The sequence below is a fragment of the Chrysochloris asiatica genome, unplaced genomic scaffold, assembly GCF_000296735.1.
Source record: "Chrysochloris asiatica unplaced genomic scaffold, ChrAsi1.0 scaffold00006, whole genome shotgun sequence".
In the NCBI taxonomy this organism is placed as follows: Eukaryota; Metazoa; Chordata; class Mammalia; order Afrosoricida; family Chrysochloridae; genus Chrysochloris; species Chrysochloris asiatica.
The window spans coordinates 19397179-19421101 of record NW_006408524.1 but is presented as its reverse complement, the minus strand read 5'-3'; the positions used below and the strand labels follow the sequence as shown (position 1 = coordinate 19421101).

Below are 23923 nucleotides of genomic sequence, written 5' to 3'. Positions count from 1 at the left end.
GACAATAAAAAAAGTCCACTACCATCAGTTAGAACAAGACCAGGGGCCAACTGTAGACCAGACCATCAATTACTTATATGCAAGTTCAAGTTGAAATGGAAGGACAATTTTAAAGTCCAGAAGAGTCATAGTGCAACCTTAAGTATCCAAAAACAAACCCATTTCAGTAGAGTTGATTCCAACTCAAAGCAAACCTACAGGACAGAGTAGAGAACTGCTCCATTGGGTAGCCAAGGCTTTCAACCTTTATCAAAGCAGACTACCGCATCTTTCTCCCACTGAGTGGCTGATAGATTGGAACTGCCTTCCTCTCCTTTAACAGCCCAATGCTTAACCCATCATGCCACTAAAGCTCCTACCTCTTCTGAATTTAGAGACCATCTCAGGAATAGATTTGACACATTGAAAACTAAGGATCCAAGATAGATGCATTTTGTGATGACATCAAGGACATTGTACATAAAGAAAGCAAAGAGTCACTAAACAGACAGAAAAGAGGGAAAAAAAAAAGACTCTGGAACTTGCTCTTAAATATAAAGCAGCTTCTCATACTTTGGACATATTTGTCAGGAGGGAACAGTCGCTGGAGAAGGGTGTCATGCTGGGTAAAATGGAGGGTCAGAGAAAAAGAGGAAGACTCCCAACGAGATGGATCGGCCAGGTGGCATCATTGATGGACTCAAGTGTGGCAACGGTTAGCCCAGGATGGGACATTGTTTCGTTCTGCTATGCATGGGGTCACTATGAGTCGGTTCTGACTTGATGGCCCCTGACAACAACAACAACAACAAATGCACTGAACCACAAGGTCAGTTTGAATGACAAGCTTAGCTGTTCAAACCCACCACCCACTCTTGAGAAACCCTATACAGGGTCTCTATGAGTCAAAACTGACTCAACGGCAATTAACAACAACAAAAGTGAATGGAACAAATGATGAAGCAAAAGAGCTGAACAGAAAGAAGGTTTCAAAGAGCTGTTTGAGAAGATAACAGAAAGTATTATAATGTGCAAAGACCTGGAGTTGGAAAACCAAAAGGGAAGAACATGCTCAGCATTTCTCAAGCTGAAACAACTGAATTGAAAACTCAATACTGAAAGATTCTCTAGACAAAATATTGAACAAAGCAGGAAAAAAAAAATAGGAATATACATAATCACTATATTCAAAAAGAATTGGTCAGTGGCTAACTATTTTGGGAGGTAGCATATGACCAAGAACCAATCACTGTTGATATTGTCAACTGCATACAAGTCAGTTCTGACTCATAGTGACTCTGAATCCAATTTCCAAGGTGAAACTGGTAAGTTTGAACTGCTGTCCTTTTGGTTCACAGTCCAATGTCAAGTTGGTTCCAACTCAGAGCAACCCTATCTATATAGGGTTTCCGAGCAACAGTGTGTGGGTTTGAACTGCCGGCCTTGTGGTTTGCAGACCAGTGTTGATCCTACAGCCCCACACCAGGAGTCCAATAGTACTTGTTAAAAAAAAAAAAAAAAAATGGCACCAACCATCTCTCCCACCGCAGTCTCTACTCAGCTGGATTCAATAATTCACTGCAGTGACCACACAGAACTCAGACACCATACTCACAGATAGGGGGTTTATTGGGAAGCTAGCATGTTTCAGTTCAGGGTCAAAAATGCTCAATGCACAGTTCTTTGGCCTCTCTTCAGCTGTGCTCACAGGCTGGTCTCTCTCTGACCTTCAGCCCTTTGGTCTGGCCTCAGCCCTGCTTAGGCAATGTTACATTGCTGTTTCTGGGCTGCTGATAAATGCTGAAAGGCTACTACACTCTCTTATAAGCCTCAGCCTGAAGGCATTCAGCTCTATCTCTACGGACCAGCAAACCCAACTCCCCATATGAGTGCATGGAGGCACCTCATCTGGCAAACAATCCTCTTGCCCAAAGGCACTCAGCTTATTTGCTCCCTGTACCAGGAAGTCCACTGTTTCGTCTCATACTCCAACTCTTGATTCTCCTGCTGCTGCTCCCCCGGCCCTCCTTTGGTGACACAGTTTTGGTTCCTGGGTTGATGAGGTTTGGTGCACAGTGATCTCAGCATCCAAAGGATGACCTCCACTCCTGCCTCTTTCTTCTTGATCATAGTAAGATCTCTCCTTCTTCTTCTGAGATGGCTCATTTTATATCCAACAAGATGACAAAGGAGTCCTGGTTGAACCCCACAAGCAGCTCCTAGGAAACCCTAGTCACTATTAGTCGGAACAAACAACAACAGGATGACAAAACTGAGCAATCACAATTACACCTATTAGCAATCACTCACAATTGAATCATATAATCCATCAGTATCTTCCCCTCCTTTTCTTTCCCAAATCCATGAGAAAAAAGACATCATTGGGTGGACGTTTACAGAGACTATGGATAGTTTTTGTTAAGTGCCATCAAATCATTTGCAACTCATAGTGACCCTGTACAGGGTTGCCGAGGAGTGACTGTTGAATTTGAACCACCGACCTTGCAGTTCTAACTGACCTTGAGGTCTAGTGCATTATCCCACAGTGCCACAGCAGACATTAAATAATTCACTGCACCACAGTACTTGAGGAAGAAGGCCATGCTGCACTGAAGCTACTGGCAAAAACATAAGACTCCAGTACATGATGGAACACCAACTGAGATAGTTCAACAGACAGATACAACATTGAAAGCGCTCACTCATTTATGCCAAGATATTTGGAAGACAGGTACCTGGCCAACTGATTTGTGCCAGTTCCAAAAAAAGGTGATCCTTTCATTGGCACAAAATGAAGAAAACATCTAACAATATAATTACTATCACATGTAAATAAAATTTTGCCTTTAAAAGTAATTCAAAAATGAGTTCAGCAGTACATCTACAGAAAACTGCCATTAATTCAAGCCAGATTCAGAAGAGGACACAGAATGAGGGCTATTATTCCTATGTCATACGGGTTTTGACTTAAAACAGATAATACTAGGACAATGTTTACTGGTGTTTTATTGACTAGGCAAATCATTCAACTGTGTGGAACATAAAAAATCATGGATTACATTGCAGAGAATGGGGATTCTAGATCATGTAATGGTGCCCATGAGGAAACTGTACATAGATCAAGAAACATTCAAACAGAGCAACGGGATGCTGCTTGGTTTAAAATCAGGAAAGATATGCATCTGGGTTACATCCTTTTACCATACTTACTCAATGTGTATGCTGAGCAAATAATTGGATAGATTGAACTATATGAAGATGAATGTACCAATCAGGATCAGAGGAAGGTTCATTAAAATCCTGCTATACACAGATGACACAACCTTGATTACTGAAAGCAAAGGTAACTTACTACAGGCTTCAGTATGGGTTACACTTCATCAGAAAGAAAATTAAAATGCTTACAACTGGACTAATAAACAACACTATGATACATGGAGAAGAAATTGAAGCTATCAAGGATTTCTTTCTTTGATCAACAATCAATAACTATGGAAACAGCAGTCACGAAATCAAATGATATACTGCACTGGGCAATTCTACTGAAAAAGTGTTTAAAAAGCAGATGTGTACTTGATGACTAAGGTGTACCTGATGGTATTTTTAATCAATACATCTGCATGGGGAAACTCAACAATGAAAAAGGAAGATGGAAGAAAAGTTGACACAGCCAAGTTGTGATGTTGACAAAGAATAATAAATATGCCATAAACTGCCAAAAGGACAAGGATGACACAATGGATTAAAAACTGGGTTGCTAACCAAAAGTTTGGTGGTTCTTACCCATCATCTGCTCTGAAGGAGAAAGATGAGGTCCTCTCTGCCCATAAAGATTTACAGCTTTGGAAACCCTGCTTGCACACTATCCTATAGGGTCACTATGAGTCAAAATACACTCAAAAGCAGTGCATTTGGTGTAGTATGTGCCAGAGGAGCAAATAAATCTGTCTTGCAAGGTTAAGGAGATGTCTTATCCCATATGAGGGTGCATCCAAATTTCATGAGAAAATTCCATTATCTTTTAATTCCATTTGTCCATGAACTTTCTGAAGCCTTCTCCTACTTTGGGCACATTATAAAGGAGTCAGAGAAAAAGAGGGAGACTTTCCTTGAGGTAGATTGATATCGTGGCTGCAACAATGGATTCAAACAGCAATGATTGTGAGGATAGCGCAGGACCAGGCAAAGTCTTGTTCTTCATCTCGTGATGAAGTCAAGATGAGTCTCAGCCAACTCAACAGCACCAATCACATCAACAACATAAGCAATCAGTTCCCTGTATTAGCACTACCCAGATGACTATCTGTTAGGAATGTTCTGAAAGGAATTCCTGTAGTGGATGGGATTTGGTACCTTATATAACTTCCAATCCGCTAATGTATAGACTGGCTGTAGCCCATGGTGGTCGTTATGTGCTATGGAGTCAGTTCCGACTCATAGCAACCCTGTACAGGGTTTCTGAGGCTGTAAATCTTTACAGGAGCAGAAAGCCTCATCTTTCTCCTCAGCTGGTAGTTTCGAACTGCTGACCTTGAGGCTTGTTACCCCATAGAGAGGTATAATGCCTTTTAAATTAATTTTCTTAAATGCTTTTGGAAAAACACATATCTCTCATCTAAAGCAGCTTACACTATTCCATACTTGTCTTGAATCTTAGCTGTTTAATATATTTATACCACCTGCCCGACTCCTAAAGGCATAGTAAATTTGTACAATATACAATGTCCAGTCCAGTTCCAAAATAACTTGCTTCAGTGACTCAAAGTTACCAAGGAATTTTCTACCATTAGGGATCAGAAGACAGTGGGACTTGGCAATGAAATATGTAACGTAGAATTGATTGATGAAGATGGTTAACCGTAAACCATCCAAGGTTGAATTTATCTTGTTTTATACAATTCCAGTATAAATTGTATCCCTCTAAACTTGTTACCGCGGGAGAAAGATGAGGCTTTCTACTCCCGTAAGGATTTACACCCTCGGAAACCCTGTACAGGGTCGCTATGGGTCGGAACCGACTCGACGGCACTTAACAACAACAACAACTTGTTACCTAAGGAGCTCTGGTAGTGTAGTGGTTACGAATCAGGCTGTGAACCTTAAGGTCAGCGGTTCGAAACTACCAGTTGCTCCGCGGGAGAAAGATGAGGCTTTCTACTCCCGTAAGGATTTACACCCTCGGAAACCCTGTACAGGGTCGCTATGGGTCGGAACCAACTCGAAGGCACTTAACAACAACAACAACAACAAACTTGTTACCTTTATCTCCTTCACCCCATTTATGTTTTCAATTCATAGGCTTTTTTCTTTACTTCTTGTTGACCCTCTATGAACTCAGAGCATGTTAAATGTAAAACTGTCCACGTAGGATTCAGCTTTAATTATCAACCTGGGTCATCAAAGCTATCTTTCAAGTTGACTTTCTATTCCAGAAGCTCTTGACAAGGGCCTGGCTGTTTGGGTTCTGTGGTTGGTATAATGCTGCCATCTGGTGATTGTTCTGACAAAGTGCCCCAGGCATCTATCTCCTCCCAGGCAGAAATGTTTTCAACCTTACAACACAGTAGAGTTGTAACACCTGGGCCAGGTGAGAGCCACTTCCTTAAGACAGTAAAATCCAACTCTGAAAACAATTATGTGCTGATAAAAAAGAATTTCTAGTAAATACCAATAGGAATGATAATTATTTATGTTTAATAATGATGTTGTTGTTAAGTACTGTTGAGTCAGTTCCAACCCATAGCAACCCTGTATAGGGTTTCCGAGGAGCAGCTGGTGAGCTTGAACTGCCGACCTTGCAGTTCAAATGGCTTTGCAGTCTGGTGTATTAACCCACAGTGCCACACCAGGACTCCTTAATAATGATAGTAATATTAATAATTATAAAATATTAATAATGATATTAGAGTCATAATTAGGCACTATAGGGTAAGCATTGGATTGCTAACCTCAAGATTGGTGATTCAAACCCACCAGCCACTCTTCAGAAACCCTATACAGGGTCACTATGAGTCAGAACTAACTTGAAAGCACCTAATAACAACAATGATGATATTAATAGTGATTGAATTCTAATAGATAATTATATTAACAGTGATGATGCTTTGCAACCAACCATGGAACTATATTATCTTTGATATTACATATTAGGGTTAGGGGATGGGAGTGGTAAAGTGTAAAGGGTGAGCATTTGTACATTGGGATAGACAATTGCTCATCCTTTGTCTCATTAAACTCTACAACCATAAGAGAATCATTAGAATTTGCAAACCCAGTGTTGAGATGATTGTGGTTGCTGTTCAGAGCCCAGTGCTGATCCACAAGATCGGTGGTTCAAACCCACCAGCTGCTCCTTGGAAACCCTCTACAGGGTTGCTATGAGTTGCAACCAACTCGACAGCACTTACCAACAATAACATGTGTTGGGTGGAGGATGGGGAAGGTGAGAAGGGAAAGTTAGCACTGCTTTCTCTCTCCTACCTACTCACTCTGCCTACTGCAAAGGAACTCGTGCCGAAGTAGACACAAGCTATGGTGACTTCTGCAGCACATAAGGGAGCTCAGAGCATTTGGGTGGACAGTTCTTGACATGGGCTGGCCACTTGTACAGTGGAGATGTTCTGACAAAGTAGCCAAGGTCTTCCGCATAAAAATGAAAAAATTTTTTTAATTCTGCATTCAGCTGGTGAAGTGTTTCTAGAACAAACATATCTTTTGTACCCATAGTTGATTTAAAGAGGACATTTTTATTATCACTGTTGTTAAGTGCCTTGGAGTCAGTTCTGACTCATACCTAAAAACCCTGTATAGGGTTTCTAAGCACCGGCTGATGAGCTTGAACCACCAAACTTGTGGTTCAAACCAAATTTCCAGTCTAGCTCATTAACCGGCAGGGCCACACCAGGACTCTAGGAGAGTAAACTAAAAAGTATCGCTACAAAAGCATATTGTTGTTAAGTGTCTTTTATGATCATAGCAACCCTATGCACAGCAGAAAGAAACACTGCCCGCCCTGTAGCACCCTCTTTGTTATGTCTGAGCTCATTGTTACAGCCACTATGTTTAGGGTCTTCCTTTTTTTCACTAACTTCTACTCTTCCAAACATCATGTCCTCTTTCAGGGACTGGTCCCTCATAACAACATGCCCAAAGTGTGAGAAACTCCTGAAGAGCATTCTGGTTATAGTTCTTCCAAGAATTTGTTTGTTCTTTTGGTAGTCCATGGTATAGTGTTCCCAACACCATAATTCAAATGTATTGATTTGTCTCTGATTCTCCTTATTCATTATCTAATTTCCCCATATATATGAGGCAATTGAAAGTACCATGACTTGGGTCAGATGCATCTTAGTCTTCAAAGTGACATCTTTTCAACTTTAATACAAAATCATAGAAAACTTTATTAGACAAAACTATCAAAAATATCAAAACTATCAAAAATGTGAGATTATTGTTTCTTGAGACATCCTTCATCTATATTGATGAACTTCTGAAGACAATATTTCTATCTCTCTAATCATTCCCCAAAGGAACTGCATTAGTGTCAAGGTTACAAGCTAAGCTGCTAACCACAAGGTCAGTAAATAGAATCTACCAGACATGCTGTGGGAATAAAATGAAGCTTTCGGCAATCCTATGCAGGACCAGACTCCATGGCACACAACCACCACCCAACCTTTCCCCAAAGACTTTGCCCTCTTCAATGTATGCATCAAAAAAGCAGTTTCGGTATCCTGGAGGGACTCAGATTATGTTTCTTTTAGTTTAGGGAGTAAAAAGAAGTCTGAAAGATCAAGATGGGGTAAGATTTTTCAATGAGATTCTCACAGCCTTTCACCCTAAAAGAATGATCATGTGAATTGTTCTGGTAGGGGTTAAAAAAATCCCTCTGCACAATTCTACTGGTCATTTTTTCAACAATAATATTTTCTATTTTCTTAAAATGTCTCCCTATTAATCCCCTGTGATTTTGTTTGCTTTGTGTACTTTCAGAAAAACTATCAATATTTTCCCTTTGGATTTCTCCCCCCCCCCACCCCAAAAAAAAAGCAGTCTCTTTAACCTTCTGAGGTTACCTCTCTGCCTTGAATTTAACTGGATCAGTAGATCTCCTCAGAAGCCACTGTTTTGATTGGACTATTCTTTACTTTTTTGGGGTTTTTTTTGTTGTTGTTGTTTTTTGTTGTTGTTGTTGTTGTTGTTTTGGAAACCACCATAATGAATAAGACTAAGACAAGTGTACTACTGAGAGAAATTGTGTGTTTCCATCCATGGATCAGAGAGACATATTTAGACACATTTTGTTTGGAATAAACTAGTAAGTGTATAAACTGGAACCTTAGTAGCAATATTTTTCTTGTTTTTTACTTATCCTTGTTGGTGATTTGTTTTCTTACTTTACAAGAATCTGAAACATTTTTACATTGGCTGGATTAATTATAGCTATGACAGTGAAGTCCCCATGAGCGGGTTAAATATTATACAAATAAGTTTCTGATAATAACTATACAATGAGTATATGCTAGTTCCTCTGGCCCAAATTTTTTTTAATTAAGTTAAAAGGTTTATACAAATTATATATCATAGTCAAATGAAAATCTTGCAGTATTCTCTTTCTATACATAACAGGTATTTATAGATTTACCTAAGTCTTTATTATTTGCCCCATACTACGTGGTTGTTATTTTTGTTTTGTCAATTATCCTTTAAAAATAATTTTTAACACTTGAGTACTTACTCTAATTGTTACCCTTTTAATTATTGTCCTTTCCTTTATGAAATTCCACACTTCCTTCTGCTTGCAGAATTTCCTTTAACATTACATATACTACAGACTGGGTTACAATGAATTCTTTTGGTTTCTGTACATCTGAAAACATCTTTATTTCTTATTTATTTATTGACAGAACATGGCACCAACATGACATTTATTCCACAAAATTAATGTCAATTGCAGAACATTTCTCTATGGCAACATATTTCCAAGTGTAAATCACTAACAGTAGATTGACTTTTTTTTAATAATTATTATTGTTAACTGAGTGATAAGTTACATGGGAGAACATTGGCTTTACATTATCATTTCTTTGCAATGATTACAATCTGCTCCATGCATCATCATTCAACAGTATTTGCTTCCATTCCCTCTATTTGGGTGGGGGGGGGTGGTGTCTTCTAGGGTGGTATCAGTAGGGAGAAGTACACAAAAACCCTCAGGAACATATAATAATTTAAACAACCAAAGGGTACACGCTATAAGCCTGCCTCCTGGCCACCAGCACTCAATCTTTCTCTTTTCATGAGTCTAGAGTCCTCAGCTGCTCCCTCTCTCCATGTCATCATCTCTCTCTCTCTCTCCATCTCTGGTGTTGCTGCTTCTCTGGATAGGGTCCTGTGTTGCGGTGGTGCTCTTCTCCCTTGATGGTCCTATGGTCCTCTGTTTCTGAACTGTACGACTAACTATTCCCCGTTTTGTTGCAAAACTTCTACCTTTACAATTGTGACTGTCGCAATTAGTCATGGCAACAATTACTCACTAGTGAATCATAAGAATCTTATCCCCATTTCCTTTCACCAGACCTGTCTAGACAAGATGAAAACTATTCAGTGGGGACTCTACCTTCCCCTGTTCTCTTTATTTTTGAAAGATATTTCACTGAATCTAAAATTTCACGTTGACATTTTTTCTTTCTCTTTCATTATTTTAACGATGACTCTCCACTGTCTTCTCACATGGATTGATTCCAGTGAGAAATTTGCTGTCATCCTTAATTTTGTTCTTCTGTGCAGAATGTCTCCTCCACCCCTTGATGCTTTTAAGATTTTTCTCTTTATCACTGGTGTTGAAATTTTTTATTTTGAAGTTCCTTGATATTATTTTCTTCTTGTTTCATGTGTTTGGGTTGTGCTGTATTCTTAAATCTACTGTTTCAAATATTTTCAAATGCGCCACATTTTTTGCCACTTGAGGTTGTCCCTCAAATCATTGGCACTCTTTTTCATATCTTTTTTTTTTTCACTGTGAGTTTCATTTAGAATATTGCGTGTGACTATGACTTCAATTTCATTAATATTTTCCTCGTAAATCTCCAATCTGCTGCTCATCCCATCAGTGTAGATTTTACTTGACACTTTGTGATTTTCAGCTTGAGAAGCTGAACTTGGATCTTTTAAAAAATCTCCCATATCTCTATTTAACATATTTAATCATTCCTGTGTCTTTGCAAACATTCAGAATACAACCACACTAACTTTTTGACAGTGTCTGTGTAGCTCTAGGTCAGTTTCGATTTGTTCTCATTATGGATCATATTTTCCTGCTTGTTTGGATGCTTGACATTTTTTATTAGATGCTAGACATTGTGAATTTTACCTTATAGGTATTAAATATTATAGTCATCTTAACTGGACCAAAAAACAGTATCATGATAGTTGGAGAAAACATTGAAGTTGTCAAGGATTTCCTTTTACTTGACTCACAGTCAATATTCATGGAAGCAACAATCAAGAAATCAAATTATGTATTGCACTGGGAAACTTTGCTGTGCAAAACTGAGAGTGTTAAAGATTAAAGATGTCACTTTGAGGACTAAGGTGCACCTGACCCAAGCTATGATATTTCCAAGTGTGTCTTGTCATTTGCATTAGGAGTCCTGGTGTGGCACTGTGGGTTAATGCACCAGACTGCAAAGCCATTTGAACTGCAAGGATTTCCAAGGAGCGACTGGTGAGTTTGAACCGCTGACCTTGTTGTTAGCAGTCTAGTGCTGATCCTAGAGTGCCACATCAGATCTCCTAAGCAAAGTGATTTTTTCCCCCTTTGAATCCTTCTGCAGCAGTTCATTCTTCAAGTAAAGCCAAATCCCCTGTTTGTTGCTCAGGTACCAGACAGCACGTATGAGATCTCCAACGAATAGCTTTTCTTTTCAATGTACTGTTCAGACCCACTTCCAGTCTGCTTATGGAACACAAACCAGATTTCTCCCTCTGCTCCTTGTCTTCCTTCCTCCCAGGAGATTTTCTGTTCTAACCTATAGTTTGCTGTTTCTGGAAGCATTTATCATTAAAGCAGAGAGGGGAAAAAAATCCTATAATTTGATTTTTAGTAGGTGACCTTTTAGCAGTCACCCATTTCCCCTACCCCATAATGATAACATGATATTTGCATAAGAAGCTACAGCTGGATTTAGAATTTCAAGATGCTCATGTTTATAAATTGGTTGTTTTTTTTGTTGTTAACCATTGAGTTGGTTCTGACTCATAGTGACTCCACATAGGGGTTCCAAGGAACAGCTGGTGAGTTTGAACTGCTGATCTTATGATTCAAACTGACCTTGCAGTGCAGTGCTTTATCCCACAGGGTTTCTTGTCCAAAATTCAAATTATTCTTTCCCTCCCTGTTCCAGTCTCTCATAAGTGATAAGAAATGGGCCTATAGGTACATAAAGACACTCCAACTGGAGTTATGGTATGAGATTCTTTCCCAAATTTAGTAAAAATAAAAATCTGTAAACATATAAATGTTGGTGCTTTATTCTTTTATTAGAATGGCATATAAGGCAAATGCATTTTCTTCTGGGCTGTCTCTCTAGCTTTTAGAGAGTTCCTCTTCCTTGGTTTCTTGTTTTACTCCTGCATCAAGAAACAATGAGGTAGTTTTCCGTGGACTCTGTGAGAACTGAGGACCATAATGCCCTTGGAATTTCCTCATTTGTTTATACTTCTGTGCAACGGGCAGTTATTGAGTATTGCTGGCATACCAGACACACTGAGGATTTGTCCCAGTCCTGTTAGCAGTGTATTTTCAAGGTCTCTTGATTTCTTTCTGCAGGCACTGGGGTAAACAGAACCAACAGCTGCCAGTCAGACAGCAGTGGGTTTCTGGAAGAGCCACCAGAACCACTGCCTCTCCAGGTAAAGTGTGCTTAAGGGTTGATTAAAACCCTATTGCTAATCCTTAAGTCCCCACTTCCACTCTATCAGTGTCCCTGCCTCCTTGACCTCGCTCACTGATAACTGGAAAGAGAATGGAAGTTTGAAAGTGTCCCCTTCTCAATTGGAAAGGCCCAATCCATGTCTAGAAGATATAAGATACCTGAACCCAACAGGCAGGGGATGATGGGGTTACATTAGACCAGGTTGCTCTTGTTTCCTTCATTTCTGTCTTCATTCATAGTTGGCCTAAACAAGGAAGCTGAGCCTCGTAGAGAGGAGGTCTCAAGCAAAGTCAATAAGAAAGCAAACAAAAGTAAATAAATAAAAACCACTTCGTAACCCCCTACACTCCTAACCAATTTGCCTTTTTTCTGGATTCGCCTACAGATTCCTCTGTTGCCAAGTAGCCAGAGTCTTAGGAATCAGAGCCGTGGTTTAGCACCATCCCAGGACTGTCAGCAAGAGTCTGATGAGTCAGATACCAAGAGCATGGTGAGCACATCAATTTCAAGCCAAGACTGGAGCGTCTTGGAAGAAAAGACCTCAGTATTGATAGAGGAGGAAGAAACTCAGCTTGGTATTCTGGAGGATCCACCAGAGCTGTTGATCCCAGATATGATCTCGAACAAGACCACTGCTGGGAGAGCACATCTAGGGAAGGGCACCCCAATGCCCTACTCTGAACATAAGGTTGTTGGAGGTGCAGCCACATCTACATATGATTGCCCTCTAGGATTTACAGTGTCCCACAGCACAGAAGTAAAAGACGGGTTTCTGAAACCAGAGGCAACTGGGAAAGTACCTGTGGAAAGCCACTGTGCGTCACCAAGGTCACCTGAAACTGAACATGCTCAAGATGAATTCCTTCATGTTGACTCTGAAGCTTCAAGAGAAGAAAACAGCCAAGTCTGTTCAGACATCAACAGCACAGTACTGACCCTTGAAAACCCACCACAGCTTCTCCCCAGGCTCAGGGATGTCGCATCCCATACAGACAACTATATTCAAGGCTGTGACGAGCCTAATCTTTCCCCAGGTAAACTGGCTGAAGAGACACCCCAGGCAAAGACAATGTATAGTACTTTGGACCAAATATCATCTATGGCAGAAGCGGAGATGGGAAACATTTCTCCAAATGCTGACTCAAACTCTGGCAAGCCCAGGTCTGTGACCATCCATATGCCCTCCAATCTGATGCCAGCTGCTCAGAGTACTGTGGCCTTGGGGATAGATTCTATAGGAACAGCTTTAGAATGCACCATGTGTGACCCAATTACCTCCACAGGACCAGGGCTGAGGACAGAAGCAAGACAGTCCAGAGATGCTTCCATTCAGACTTATCTATGTGAACCCGGGGCCTGGCACTGTTGTGCATGCTCAAGTAACAAGACCCTGGCACATGGACATAAGCCCCTCACCAAATCTGTCTCTCTAGACGCAGGCTTCCCTAATACCTACTCGGTGGGCACCTGCCATGGCACACCTGTCCACTGCTGTATCTGTTGTCATCACCGTTCACACTGCTACACACAGGGGTCAGGCCCTGGTCCCACCCCCCAAGCCTATAGACATCACCCACACTCACACAGCCCTCATCCGGAAGTTGAGTTCATGAAGACTTTGAAAGTCCTCCAGGACACTGCAGTGAGAGAGCTATGTGCTGTAAGTACTGACCTCTGCAAAGATGGAGAGGCAGATTCACCCACAATAAACACCTCAGGGGAATGTTGGGCCTTCCTTTCTGAATGTGAGATCCCGTGCACAGCCTTCTCTTTGTTAATCATAGTAAATGTCGTAGAATGCTTCATTGTTTATGATATAGTCTCACAAATGTCTTCCTGCTTGATGTTTCCAATCCCCTTGTGAAGTAAGGAAGGCAAAATTTATTATTAACCTCCATTTTACAAATGGAAAACTAAGACACAGACCAATAAGATCGTATATCTAAGGTTACAAACACCAATCCATCAGCACCTCATTTTCAGTTTGATTTAAACTGAAAATTCTCGGTCTTAAATTCATTTAGCGGTATCATTTTTCCAAAGCCATTGTGCTACCTGAGCCAGGTTCCTGGTTTGTAAAATTGTTCTTGTTGTTGTTAGGTGCCATCGAGTCAGTACCGACTCATAGCGGCCCTGTGCACAACAGAACAAAACACTGCCCGGTCCTGGGCCAACCTCACAATTGTTGCCACGCTTGAGCCCATTAATACTGCCACTTTGCCAATCCATCTCACTGGGGGTCTTCCTCTTTTTCTATGACCTTACCAAACATGATATCCTTCTCCAGAGACAGGTTCCTTCTTAGTTATAAAATAAGAAGAGTATTTATATCACTGGTACAGTGAGTTAAACATTGGCCTGTTAAACTAAAGGTGGGTGCTTCAAACCCCCCAGCCACTCTGCAGGAGAAAGATGAGGCTGTCTGCTTGTGTAAAGATGGACGGTCTCAGAAACCCTAAGGAGCAGTTCTACTCTGCCTTTTAGAGTCACTATGGGTTGGAGTTGACTTGATTTCATTAGGTTTAATACAAGTTGTTTTAAGATTGAAGTCTATAAAATACTCAGGTCCAGATTCAAATTCAAATTTGACTGACAATGCACTCCAGGCCAAGATTTTGTTATTGTTGTTGTGATGTGCCATGGACTCGGTTCTGACTCATAGCGACCCTGTATAGGGTTTCTGAGGCTGTAAATCTTTACAGGAGCAGAAAGCCTCATCTTTCTCCCATGGAACAGCTGATAGTTTCAAACTGCTGACCTTGAGGTTAGCAGCCCAATTCATAAGCACTACGCTACCAGAGCAAAGATATATCCACCTTTAAAATATACAGATCTATGTAACTGTCCTGGTGTGGCACTGTGGTTTAATACACCAGACTGCAAAGCAGTTTAAACCGTAAGTTTGGCAGTTCAAGCTCACCAGCTGCTCCTCAAAAACCCTATACAGGGTCGCTCTGGGTTGGAGTCGACTCAACGGCACTTAACAACAACAACAACATATAACTGTGATACTAACATTGTGTTGTTGTTAAGTGCCACCAAGTTGGTTCTGACTCATGGCAACTCTTTATAGGGTTTCCAAGGAGCAACTGGTAGGTTTTAACCACTGACCTTGTAGTTAACGATTTGGTGCTTATCCTGCATGCCACACCCGGGCTCTATACTAACATGAGAAGCTATTTGAAAGATAAAGCAAGTTACTACATGGATCCTTCAACACATAGAAACCTACATAAGTTAAATGTTAATAACAACATAAATTAATTGAAAACGATGTTGTTTAGCATAAAAACCAAAGCTTAAACCTGGGTCAGTTCCAGGGGTAATGAGAGCTGCTGAGTGGGGGCCAACTTCTCCCCATTCCTTCTGCCTAATGTCAAAAGAGGGACTTATGTGGTACTGTAGTGGTTACGTATCGGGCTGCGAACCGCAAGGTCAGCAGTTCAGAACTACCAGCTGTTCCATGGAAGAAAGATGAGGCGTTCGGCTCCCGTAAAGATTTACAGCCTCGGAAATGCTGTACAGGGTCACTATGAGTCAGAACCAATTCCACGGCACATAACAACAACAACAACAACATAGGATAAAGCATAGGACCACAAGGTTCCTGTTCAAACTCACCAGCTACTCCTCGGAAACCCTATACAGGGTCTGTATGAGTTGGAACTGATTCGATGGCAGTTCAAAGCAACAACATAGTATTTCTGGAGTCCTGGTTTACACTGTTGGATAAGCACTGGACTACTAACCCCAAGGTTGGCAATTCAAATTTTCCAGTCACTCCTTGGGAACCATATGCAGGGTCGCTATGACTTGGAAATGACTCAATGGGACTTAACAGCATAGTGTTTCTGGACAAGTGAAAACACTTCATGTGTCGCCATAATTAATTGTACAAAAGAATTCTTTTTATTCATATCAATAAAGCATAATTTTCCAGAACATTGGACAAAACAAATGAAATCACTGATCCACAGAACACTTCTCTGTACTAGTATTTATTATACCTACAATATAAAATCACAATTTTTCCATAGAAAATAAACTGAGAATACACATATCTACTTACATACTTGTTCTGAACATTTGGGATTCTGGCTAGACTTGGCATTTAGTTACAAGAAAAGTAAAAGAGGTATGGATCAAATACAAAAGTAAGTCAATTATCAAACTGGTTAATTTGTTCATTGAAAAATATTATTTCCAGAAGAAAAAAAATGACAATGACATGTATTAGAAATAATATTTTGTGTTAAAAACTTATTCCATAATGTTTATTGTTTGAGTTTAAAGAAAATGAAAAACATACAACAGTAATATGAGTCAATTCAAAATCAAAAGTATATTGGTTTATTGCTGTTGTTACACTTAATGTGTAAGTTAAAGCTTATTTCAATGGATTGGGGTCAGTACAGAACACCTTGCATTGTATTAGGGTTTTAATCCAGGAACAAAGAGTTCAAAACATTTTTGTGTTTTTCTAGCCTCAGGTTCCTTTGATTCTGAAAGGACATTTCTATCTAGGGCCAAATGTATTTTTGTGTGTTTCCACAAATGACCAGAAGATGGCAGCCTTTCAGAAACTTCCACATCACTCCCTGTCAGAAAGAAGAACACAACATTTACCTCCAAGTCTAGCCCTCTGTACCTTTTGTCCACAAAAGGTTACTCCAAACCAAGTTGACTAAGCATAAAACTCAATGTCTATAATGTTCATCCTATTTGAGCCTCATATTTCCAGGCCCCCTCACCTCGTTGGCCCTAGAACTTTGAAGTGAATTTGAAGCACTTGGGCAGTTTGGTTTATCTTGTAGGAAACTACTCAAATTCACTGCTAGAGAGTCCATTCCAACGCATAACAACCCTATAGGAGAGAGTAGAACTGCTTCCTATGGGTTCCAAGACTAAATTGTTCCAGGAGCCGGCAGACTCATAGTTCTTCCATGGAACCGCTGGTGGCTTTAAACAGCTGACCTTACAGTCAGTGGGCCCAAGATTAGCCCATTATGTCACTAGGGGTCCTTCCTAGACCCACTCTATCAGCTTACTCCTAAGGGACAGACCACTTCTCCATATGTCCAGCTACACTGTATTCCCTACTGTGACTCAGATCTTGAAGGGAGAAAAAAAGAACCAGGAGATTTGGGTTTGAAATCTGCCTGCCATTTTTTTTTTTTTTTTACCATAGATAAGTTAATTAACCACTCCATGTTAATATATATATATTAATATATATAATAAATATATATGTATATATATGTGTGTGTATATATATATATATATATACATACATATATATATATATATATAATCCCTTGATGTCTCCAAGATTGTTTTCCAGTTTTGTTGTTGTTGTTAAGTGTTGCTGTGTAAGTGTCGACTCATGGCAACTCTGGATAGGGTTTTCAAGGAGCTGCTGGTAGGTTTGAACCACCATCCTTTCTGGTAGCAGTTTAGCACTCTAGTTGTCTTTCAAGCACTTGAATAGCAACGGTAATGCGTAAAAACTTCTCTAACTAGCTCAAATCTAGCCACATAATGCAAAAAATAATTTGAGAGATTTACTATGCAAATTAATTTTCAATATAAAAATTAGTGACAAAATCAAAATTAAACTCTCAAAGAAAAAATAATGGAGTTTTTAATATAAAAATATTACACTTAAGAAAATATTTCAGAAGAGTATAACAATTCCAGTAAAAATAACTATCACACTGCCACGATCTAGGCCATGTAGTTTGGGGAAAAGGGTAAGAAACCAGTCTGCCTAGAAACAGGGTTATGAGACTGGTCTCCTTGAAAGGAAGTAAAAGAATATGTTAAAAGGGGCCTGCCCACTAAATCAGTTCCCTGGAAAGAGCTTCTGATAAGCACTGGACTGCTAACCAAAAGGTTGACGTTTCAAACTCACCAGCAGCAACTCAGAAACCTATAGAGGCTTGGTACTGACTCAAAGGGACAAAAACAAAGTGTTTCTGAAAAGCCCACTCCAAGTTTCTCACTTCCACGTCATCGACTAGCCTATCTGTAAGGGAAGTTGGAAGATGTCATTTTTTCAGCTGTATGCATTGTTGTCCCTAAGGTATTCTGTTAATGAGGAGAACTAATAAAGATAGTGAGTGGGTAACTATAGCAACCTCTGCCACATGGTCTGGGAAAGCTCCACACCCACAGGCCTGGTACTGAGAGCAGTAAGGGCTAACAAGCTTTCACAGCATTCACTCCAATGGATGGTGGCTCTGTGGTTCTGAGTTATGCATATGTTCAAAGAGTGTTTCAACCTGGGAAGGAAAACAGGAGAGACCGTTGATAAAAATTCAGCAAATTATCACAGTGCCCAGCAAATGGAGTTCTGGTATGACACTAGAAGATTAGCACTGGACTACTAACCACAAGTTCCAGTGTTAACAAAAAGGAGATATAGATGTTGTTGTTGTTGTTAAGTGCCGTCAAGTCGATTCCGACCCATAGCAACCCTGCATAGGGTTTCTGAGGAGATATAGATTGGGAAAAAAAAAAAAACCTCATTGATATCAAGTTTATTCCTGTGACCTTGTAGGACGGAGTAGAACTGCCCCATAGGGTTTCACATGCTGTAACCTTTATGGAGACAGACTGATTATCTTTTCCCTATGGAGCAGCTGGTAGGTTCAAACCACCCATCTTTTAGTGCTCAACTGAACACTTAACCAGCTCCACCCAGCCAGCCACCCACAGCCATCTAGTCAGTTCTGACTCATAGCGACCCTCTATAGAGTTTCTGAGGCTATAAATCTTTACAGGAGCAGAAAGCCTCATCTTTCTTTCGAAGAGCGGCTGGTGGGTTTGAACTGCTGATCTTGAGGTTAGCGATCCAGTGCTTATCTTACAGCACCTCCAGGGTTCCTTCAATAGCAAAACTAAGGTAAAAGCACATTCATTAAGAAAAACTAGGGCTCAGAGACTGAGTTACATCAGGAACTATGGGGGATGTGGTTTGGAGGTGGGCAGATCATGTTCTAAGCACAAGACCTCACACTGGCCCTCTGTCGGTCCTCTGGCTTCATCTCACAACCCTGCATTATGTAGTCCTCCAGACTGCCTGTCCATCTTCAAGATGGGGCATCTTCACCTTAAAGGGTCCTGTCCCAGTCAACTTCTGATCCTTTAGTTGCCCCAAGAAGGAGGGTTAGGTTATGCACTCTGTTGCTAACCACAAGATCAGCAGTTCCAGTCCACCAGGCACTCCTGGAAGAAAAATGAGGCTTTCGGCTCCTGTATAGATTTACAGCTTCAAAAACCCCATATAGGGTTGGAATCAACTCCACGGCATACCACCACCACCACCACCAGTCACTCCAAGAAGCCAAAGGCTGGGCTCTTTCGATGATTCTCTTCCCCAATGTTTCTTTGTGGCCTGGCTTCTGTCTTAGTTACCTACTGCTGTTCTTACATAAATGCCACAAGTAGGAAGTCTTAAGGAATCGAAACTTATTTTCTCAATTCAGGAGGCTAGAAGTCATAACTCAGGACAGTAGGAAGATCCTTGTCTCTTTCAACAGACAAGATTTTGCTTTTGTATCCCAAGCATTCTTTGGCTTCTTGGTGATCCCCAGGTTCTGGCATAGTTTCCCCATTTGGGTTTACTTCTGTGTTTAATCTGCTCCTTTAATAACTGGGAAGTGATCAGGTTTACTACACACTCTACATGGATAAGATCTCATGAACTTAACAAAGAAAATTCTATTCTCAAACATTCACAAGAGTGAGAATCCCAACACTTATTTTGGGGGAACACAATTCAATCCATGGCAACGTCTTTGGAAACAGGTGAGCCCAACTGGAAAGGCAGGCGCAGTCCTGGAGAGCTTTTATAGTGAATCTGAAGGGACTTAGTTCCAAGAAAGTCATTCTGGGCTCTTCTTTATAATTGTTCGCAGTGCACAGTCCAGGAGATGGAAACCATGCAGACAGTATGCCAGAGTTTCCGGGAGCATTTAGAGGAAATTGAACAGCACCTTAAGGGACAACAGGAGATCTTTTCCAGGGACATGTCAGAGGAGGAAAGGTAATTATGTAAGGGAGTCATAAAAGTAAGTATCAGCTCACACACCTGGAGCAAGAAAAGGTAATCAGGTCGAGACCGAGGACCATCAGAGCAGGACTAATGAGAAATATGCCAGACTTTCCTTTACTTCCAAGCTCTTATTCTTACTTTCTCCATGGGAGCCTCTGTCAGCGATTCACTAGATTCTGTTAAAGAATAAAAGCCATTCTCTTACTCTTTTAGGCCACTGATGTTTTGGAGAAGCTGTGAGCTGGGAGGAGGGGGGTTACCAGCAGGGCAGCTTTAATCAAAGTGAATGAGGCTCATGCAAATGTTGGAAATCTACATTATTTTTACATATTAAAAATGTCTGTCACAAAAGTAGAGTAGTGGTTGCCTGGGGCTAGGGAGTAGGTGGAAATAAACTGAAAAGGGCCTAAGGGATCTTATTTTCTAAATTGTATGGTGACTATGATTACAAAACTAGGTAAATTTATTAAAAACTGATAGAATTGTACTGTTAAAATGGGTGAATTTTATGGTACGTAAATCACACTGCAATTGAGTTGATTTGGAAAAAAATAATAACTTGCCCTAGAACTATACGTATGCCTGAAACTGACAAAAGGAAAGATGACATTCTTTAAAGAAAAATAAAAAAAAAATCCTCCAAAGTGGTGACCTACATTGTGAGAGACTACACCTGTGGGTGTTTGTTACTGGGGCTGTTTTCTATTATTCACCTGCAGGGAGGAGGCCAGGCAACTGCAGGCACTACGCAAGGCTCTGAGGCAGCAGGTGGAAGAGCTGGAGTTTCAGTTGGGAGATCGCGCTCAACAAATACGAGAGGGTATTCTGTCTGTAGGAGACAATGAGGTATGGAATTTGGCTGTATCCTGCCCTCCAAAAGAGAAGTATATTAAATTAGAAGCCTTAATGTAGAGTTATTTTAGGTGCTGTGATTGTGTATCCATTCTTAATGTGGTAAACCTGGAAGAACTTTAGAAAGTGTAGTCCAATACACTAAGAATAAAGAAACTGAGTCTCAGAGAAATCAATTGATTTGCTGGAGTCCACTCAATTATCTGCTTGTGTTCTAGGTCTAGAACACAAGATACCTAACCCCCAGGCCAATCCTTTCCCCTACCCTGTAAAGAAGCTGCAAAGCCTCAGTGATAGAATTCTCACCTCCTATGTGGGAGAGTCTTGGCCAATGTACCTTAATTACAACCTCCACCTGTTTGTTGGTGGAAGTTTTGGGATTACTATGAAGGAGTCCTAAGGAGCTATGATAGCGTAGTGGTTACAAATCGGGCTGCTAACCTCAAGGTCAGCAGTTTGAAACTACCAGCTGTTCCATGGGAGATATATGAGGCGGTACTTAACAACAACAACATGAAGGAGTCCTGGTATGGCACTGTGGGCTAATGTGTCTGACTACAAAGTCATTTGAACTGTATGGTCGGTGGTTCAAGCTCACCAGCTGCTCCTTGGAAACCCTATACACGGTCGCTATGGGTTGGAATGGACAACAACATGAAGGAGCTCTGGTAACATAGCAGTTTGAAACTACCTGCCTACCATTCCACAGAAGAAAGATGAGGCTTTCTGCTCCCTAAAGATTTACAGCCTCGGGAACCCTATGCAGGGTTTCCATGAATTGGAACCAACTCCACAGCACATAACCAGCCAGCCAACCATGATGGTAAACGGAGTCCTGGTGTGGCGCTATGGGTTAATGCGCTGGACTGCAAGGTTGGTTTGAACCAAAAGGTTGGTGGTTCAAGCTCACCATCTGCTCCTTAGAAACCCTATACAGGGTTACTATGAGTTGGAACCAAAGACACTTAACAACAACATGATAGAGTAAATGTTTCAGCCAAGTGTCCAAACTAACATAGAACTAGAAAGTAGAGTCTGATGGACTACTTTCAAAAATCAACCAAAGAAAACCCTTTGGATCCCAATGGTCTAATCTGCAGCCAATCATGGGGTGGGGGGAGCGGGGGGTGCAGCATCATGCAGCATTGTGTAACACGATGGGCATGGAGTCACCATGAAACAGAGGCTGGCTTAGCAGCTGCTAATAAGAACACAGACATGGAGGTCTTTTCACGTCCTATGAAGCGGGGGCTGACTCAGCAGATGCTAACAAGAACACAGACATGGAGGTCTTTTCACGTCCTATGAGCAGAGTCACTGCCAGAGCTGCTGCTGGCTGGCTCAGAGCTCATTCCAGGGAACTGACCATCTCAGGGACACCCCTCCCACAAGTTCTGGCTTAGTTGTTTGAAGCAAATATGATAATTATGTTGTGTTAAATGTTTGGTATAAATATGAGTTGTTCACTTTTTCTTTTGTTTTCGTTTTCCTTTAAGCAGCTCGAGCTGTTCACAGGGGAACCATCTGAAACCCATACAGATTTGTATCAATGTAACTGGACAGGAGGAACAAGGGGTCTGATGTCAATCCACCCAGCCATGGCCCCCAGGGCTGCCTTTTCCCGAGATGGTGGGCAGCAGGCTCCTAGCTCAGGTTTTGCCCAGGTGGAGAGCGATACCAGGATGTCCCTTCCAAGTCTGGCTCCTGCAGAGTGGGGTCTGACCCCTTTATCAAATTGTCCTGCTGGTGAAAAGGATACTACAGTCTTCCTCTAAATCAGAGCAGATTGGATGACCTTCCTGATAAATGTAAGAGCGTAATCCAGTCTTATTTCCTTATAAGAGCAAGGAAATACAAAGGTGGCCCAATAGAGTCCCCTTTCCCCAAAGTGAAGTGAAGGGTCTTTACTCTATACTCTATAATTGTTTCCTAGGGTTGTCATATGAAGTACCACAAACGTGGGTGGCCTAAAGTAACAAAAATCGATTCTCACAGTTCTGGAGGCCAGAGGTCTGAAATTATGTCAGTCACTATGATTCTGAGAAAATCTGCCCCATGTTTCTTTTCTAGTTTCTGGTGGCTTACAACAATTCTTGATGTTCTTAGATTGCGGCGGCTGCATCAGTCCAATCTCTCCTCCATTGCTACAGGTCTTTCTTCTCCCTCTGTGTCTGTCTGATTCTCTTCTCCTCTTCTTATAAGGATACCAGTCCCATTAGATTATGAGTCACCCTACTCCGGGACTCCTGGTGTGGTGATGTAGGATCCGCACAGACTGTGAACTACAAGGTCGGCAGTTTAAACCCACCAACTGTTCGTAAGAAACCAATACAGGGATGCTATTGATTGGAACTGATTCGATGGTAGTAAGCACTCCAGTTTGAACTTGTTTTAACTAACTGTACCCAAAAAGATGCTATTTTAAAATAAGATCATATTCACAGGTATGGGTGAGAGGTATTATAGATTAAATTGTGTTCCCCCAAAATGTGTTTTGAATCCTAAACCCTATAACTAAAGATACAATCTAATTGATGTCATTTCCATAATGCAATGTAATATCATGTAATCAATCCACTGAAATCATACAAGTGTTAAGTTATATCCTAAACTTGGGAATCATGGTGTGGTGCTGTAGGATAGGCACTGGACTGCTAACCACAAGGTTGGTGGTTCAAACCTACCAACTGTTCCTTGGAAGCCCTATACAGGACTGCTGTGAGTCAGAACGAGTTCAATCAGAACTTAGTTTTATAGAGTTCACTTCTGAATTATATAAAGAACAGCAGATGGAGACATGTACACACACAGCGTGAAGACAGCTGCCATATGAAGACTGTGTACAAACCAAGGAACCAAGGGACACTCAAGGTTCCAATAAGAAAAGGAAACAACATGGCGAAGACCCTAATTTGGACTTGTAGCTGCCAGAACTGTGAGGAAATCAATTTCTATTGTTAAGGTGGCCCATTTGAGGTATTTCTGTTAGAACAGCGCTAGGAATATAAGACAGGGGGTTAGGGGTCCAACATATCCTTTTTGGAAGACACAATTCAACCTGTCCACCAAAAGAGAAGTATATTAAATTAGAAGCCTTAAT

The 23923-nt window shown here is 40.9% G+C and overlaps 1 protein-coding gene across 1 annotated transcript in view; it reads left to right on the top strand.

The window, feature by feature from the left end:
- Positions 1–22598, top strand: part of CCDC129 (coiled-coil domain containing 129) — a 140193-nt gene extending 117595 nt beyond the window's left edge. Inside the window, exons 9-13 of the mRNA XM_006832271.1 lie at positions 11810–11892; positions 12301–13575; positions 19835–19962; positions 20691–20802; positions 22320–22598. Coding sequence (XP_006832334.1) covers positions 11810–11892; positions 12301–13575; positions 19835–19962; positions 20691–20802; positions 22320–22598 — 1877 coding nt within the window. The remainder of the gene's footprint in view (positions 1–11809; positions 11893–12300; positions 13576–19834; positions 19963–20690; positions 20803–22319) is intronic.
- Positions 22599–23923: the final 1325 nt, after the last annotated feature.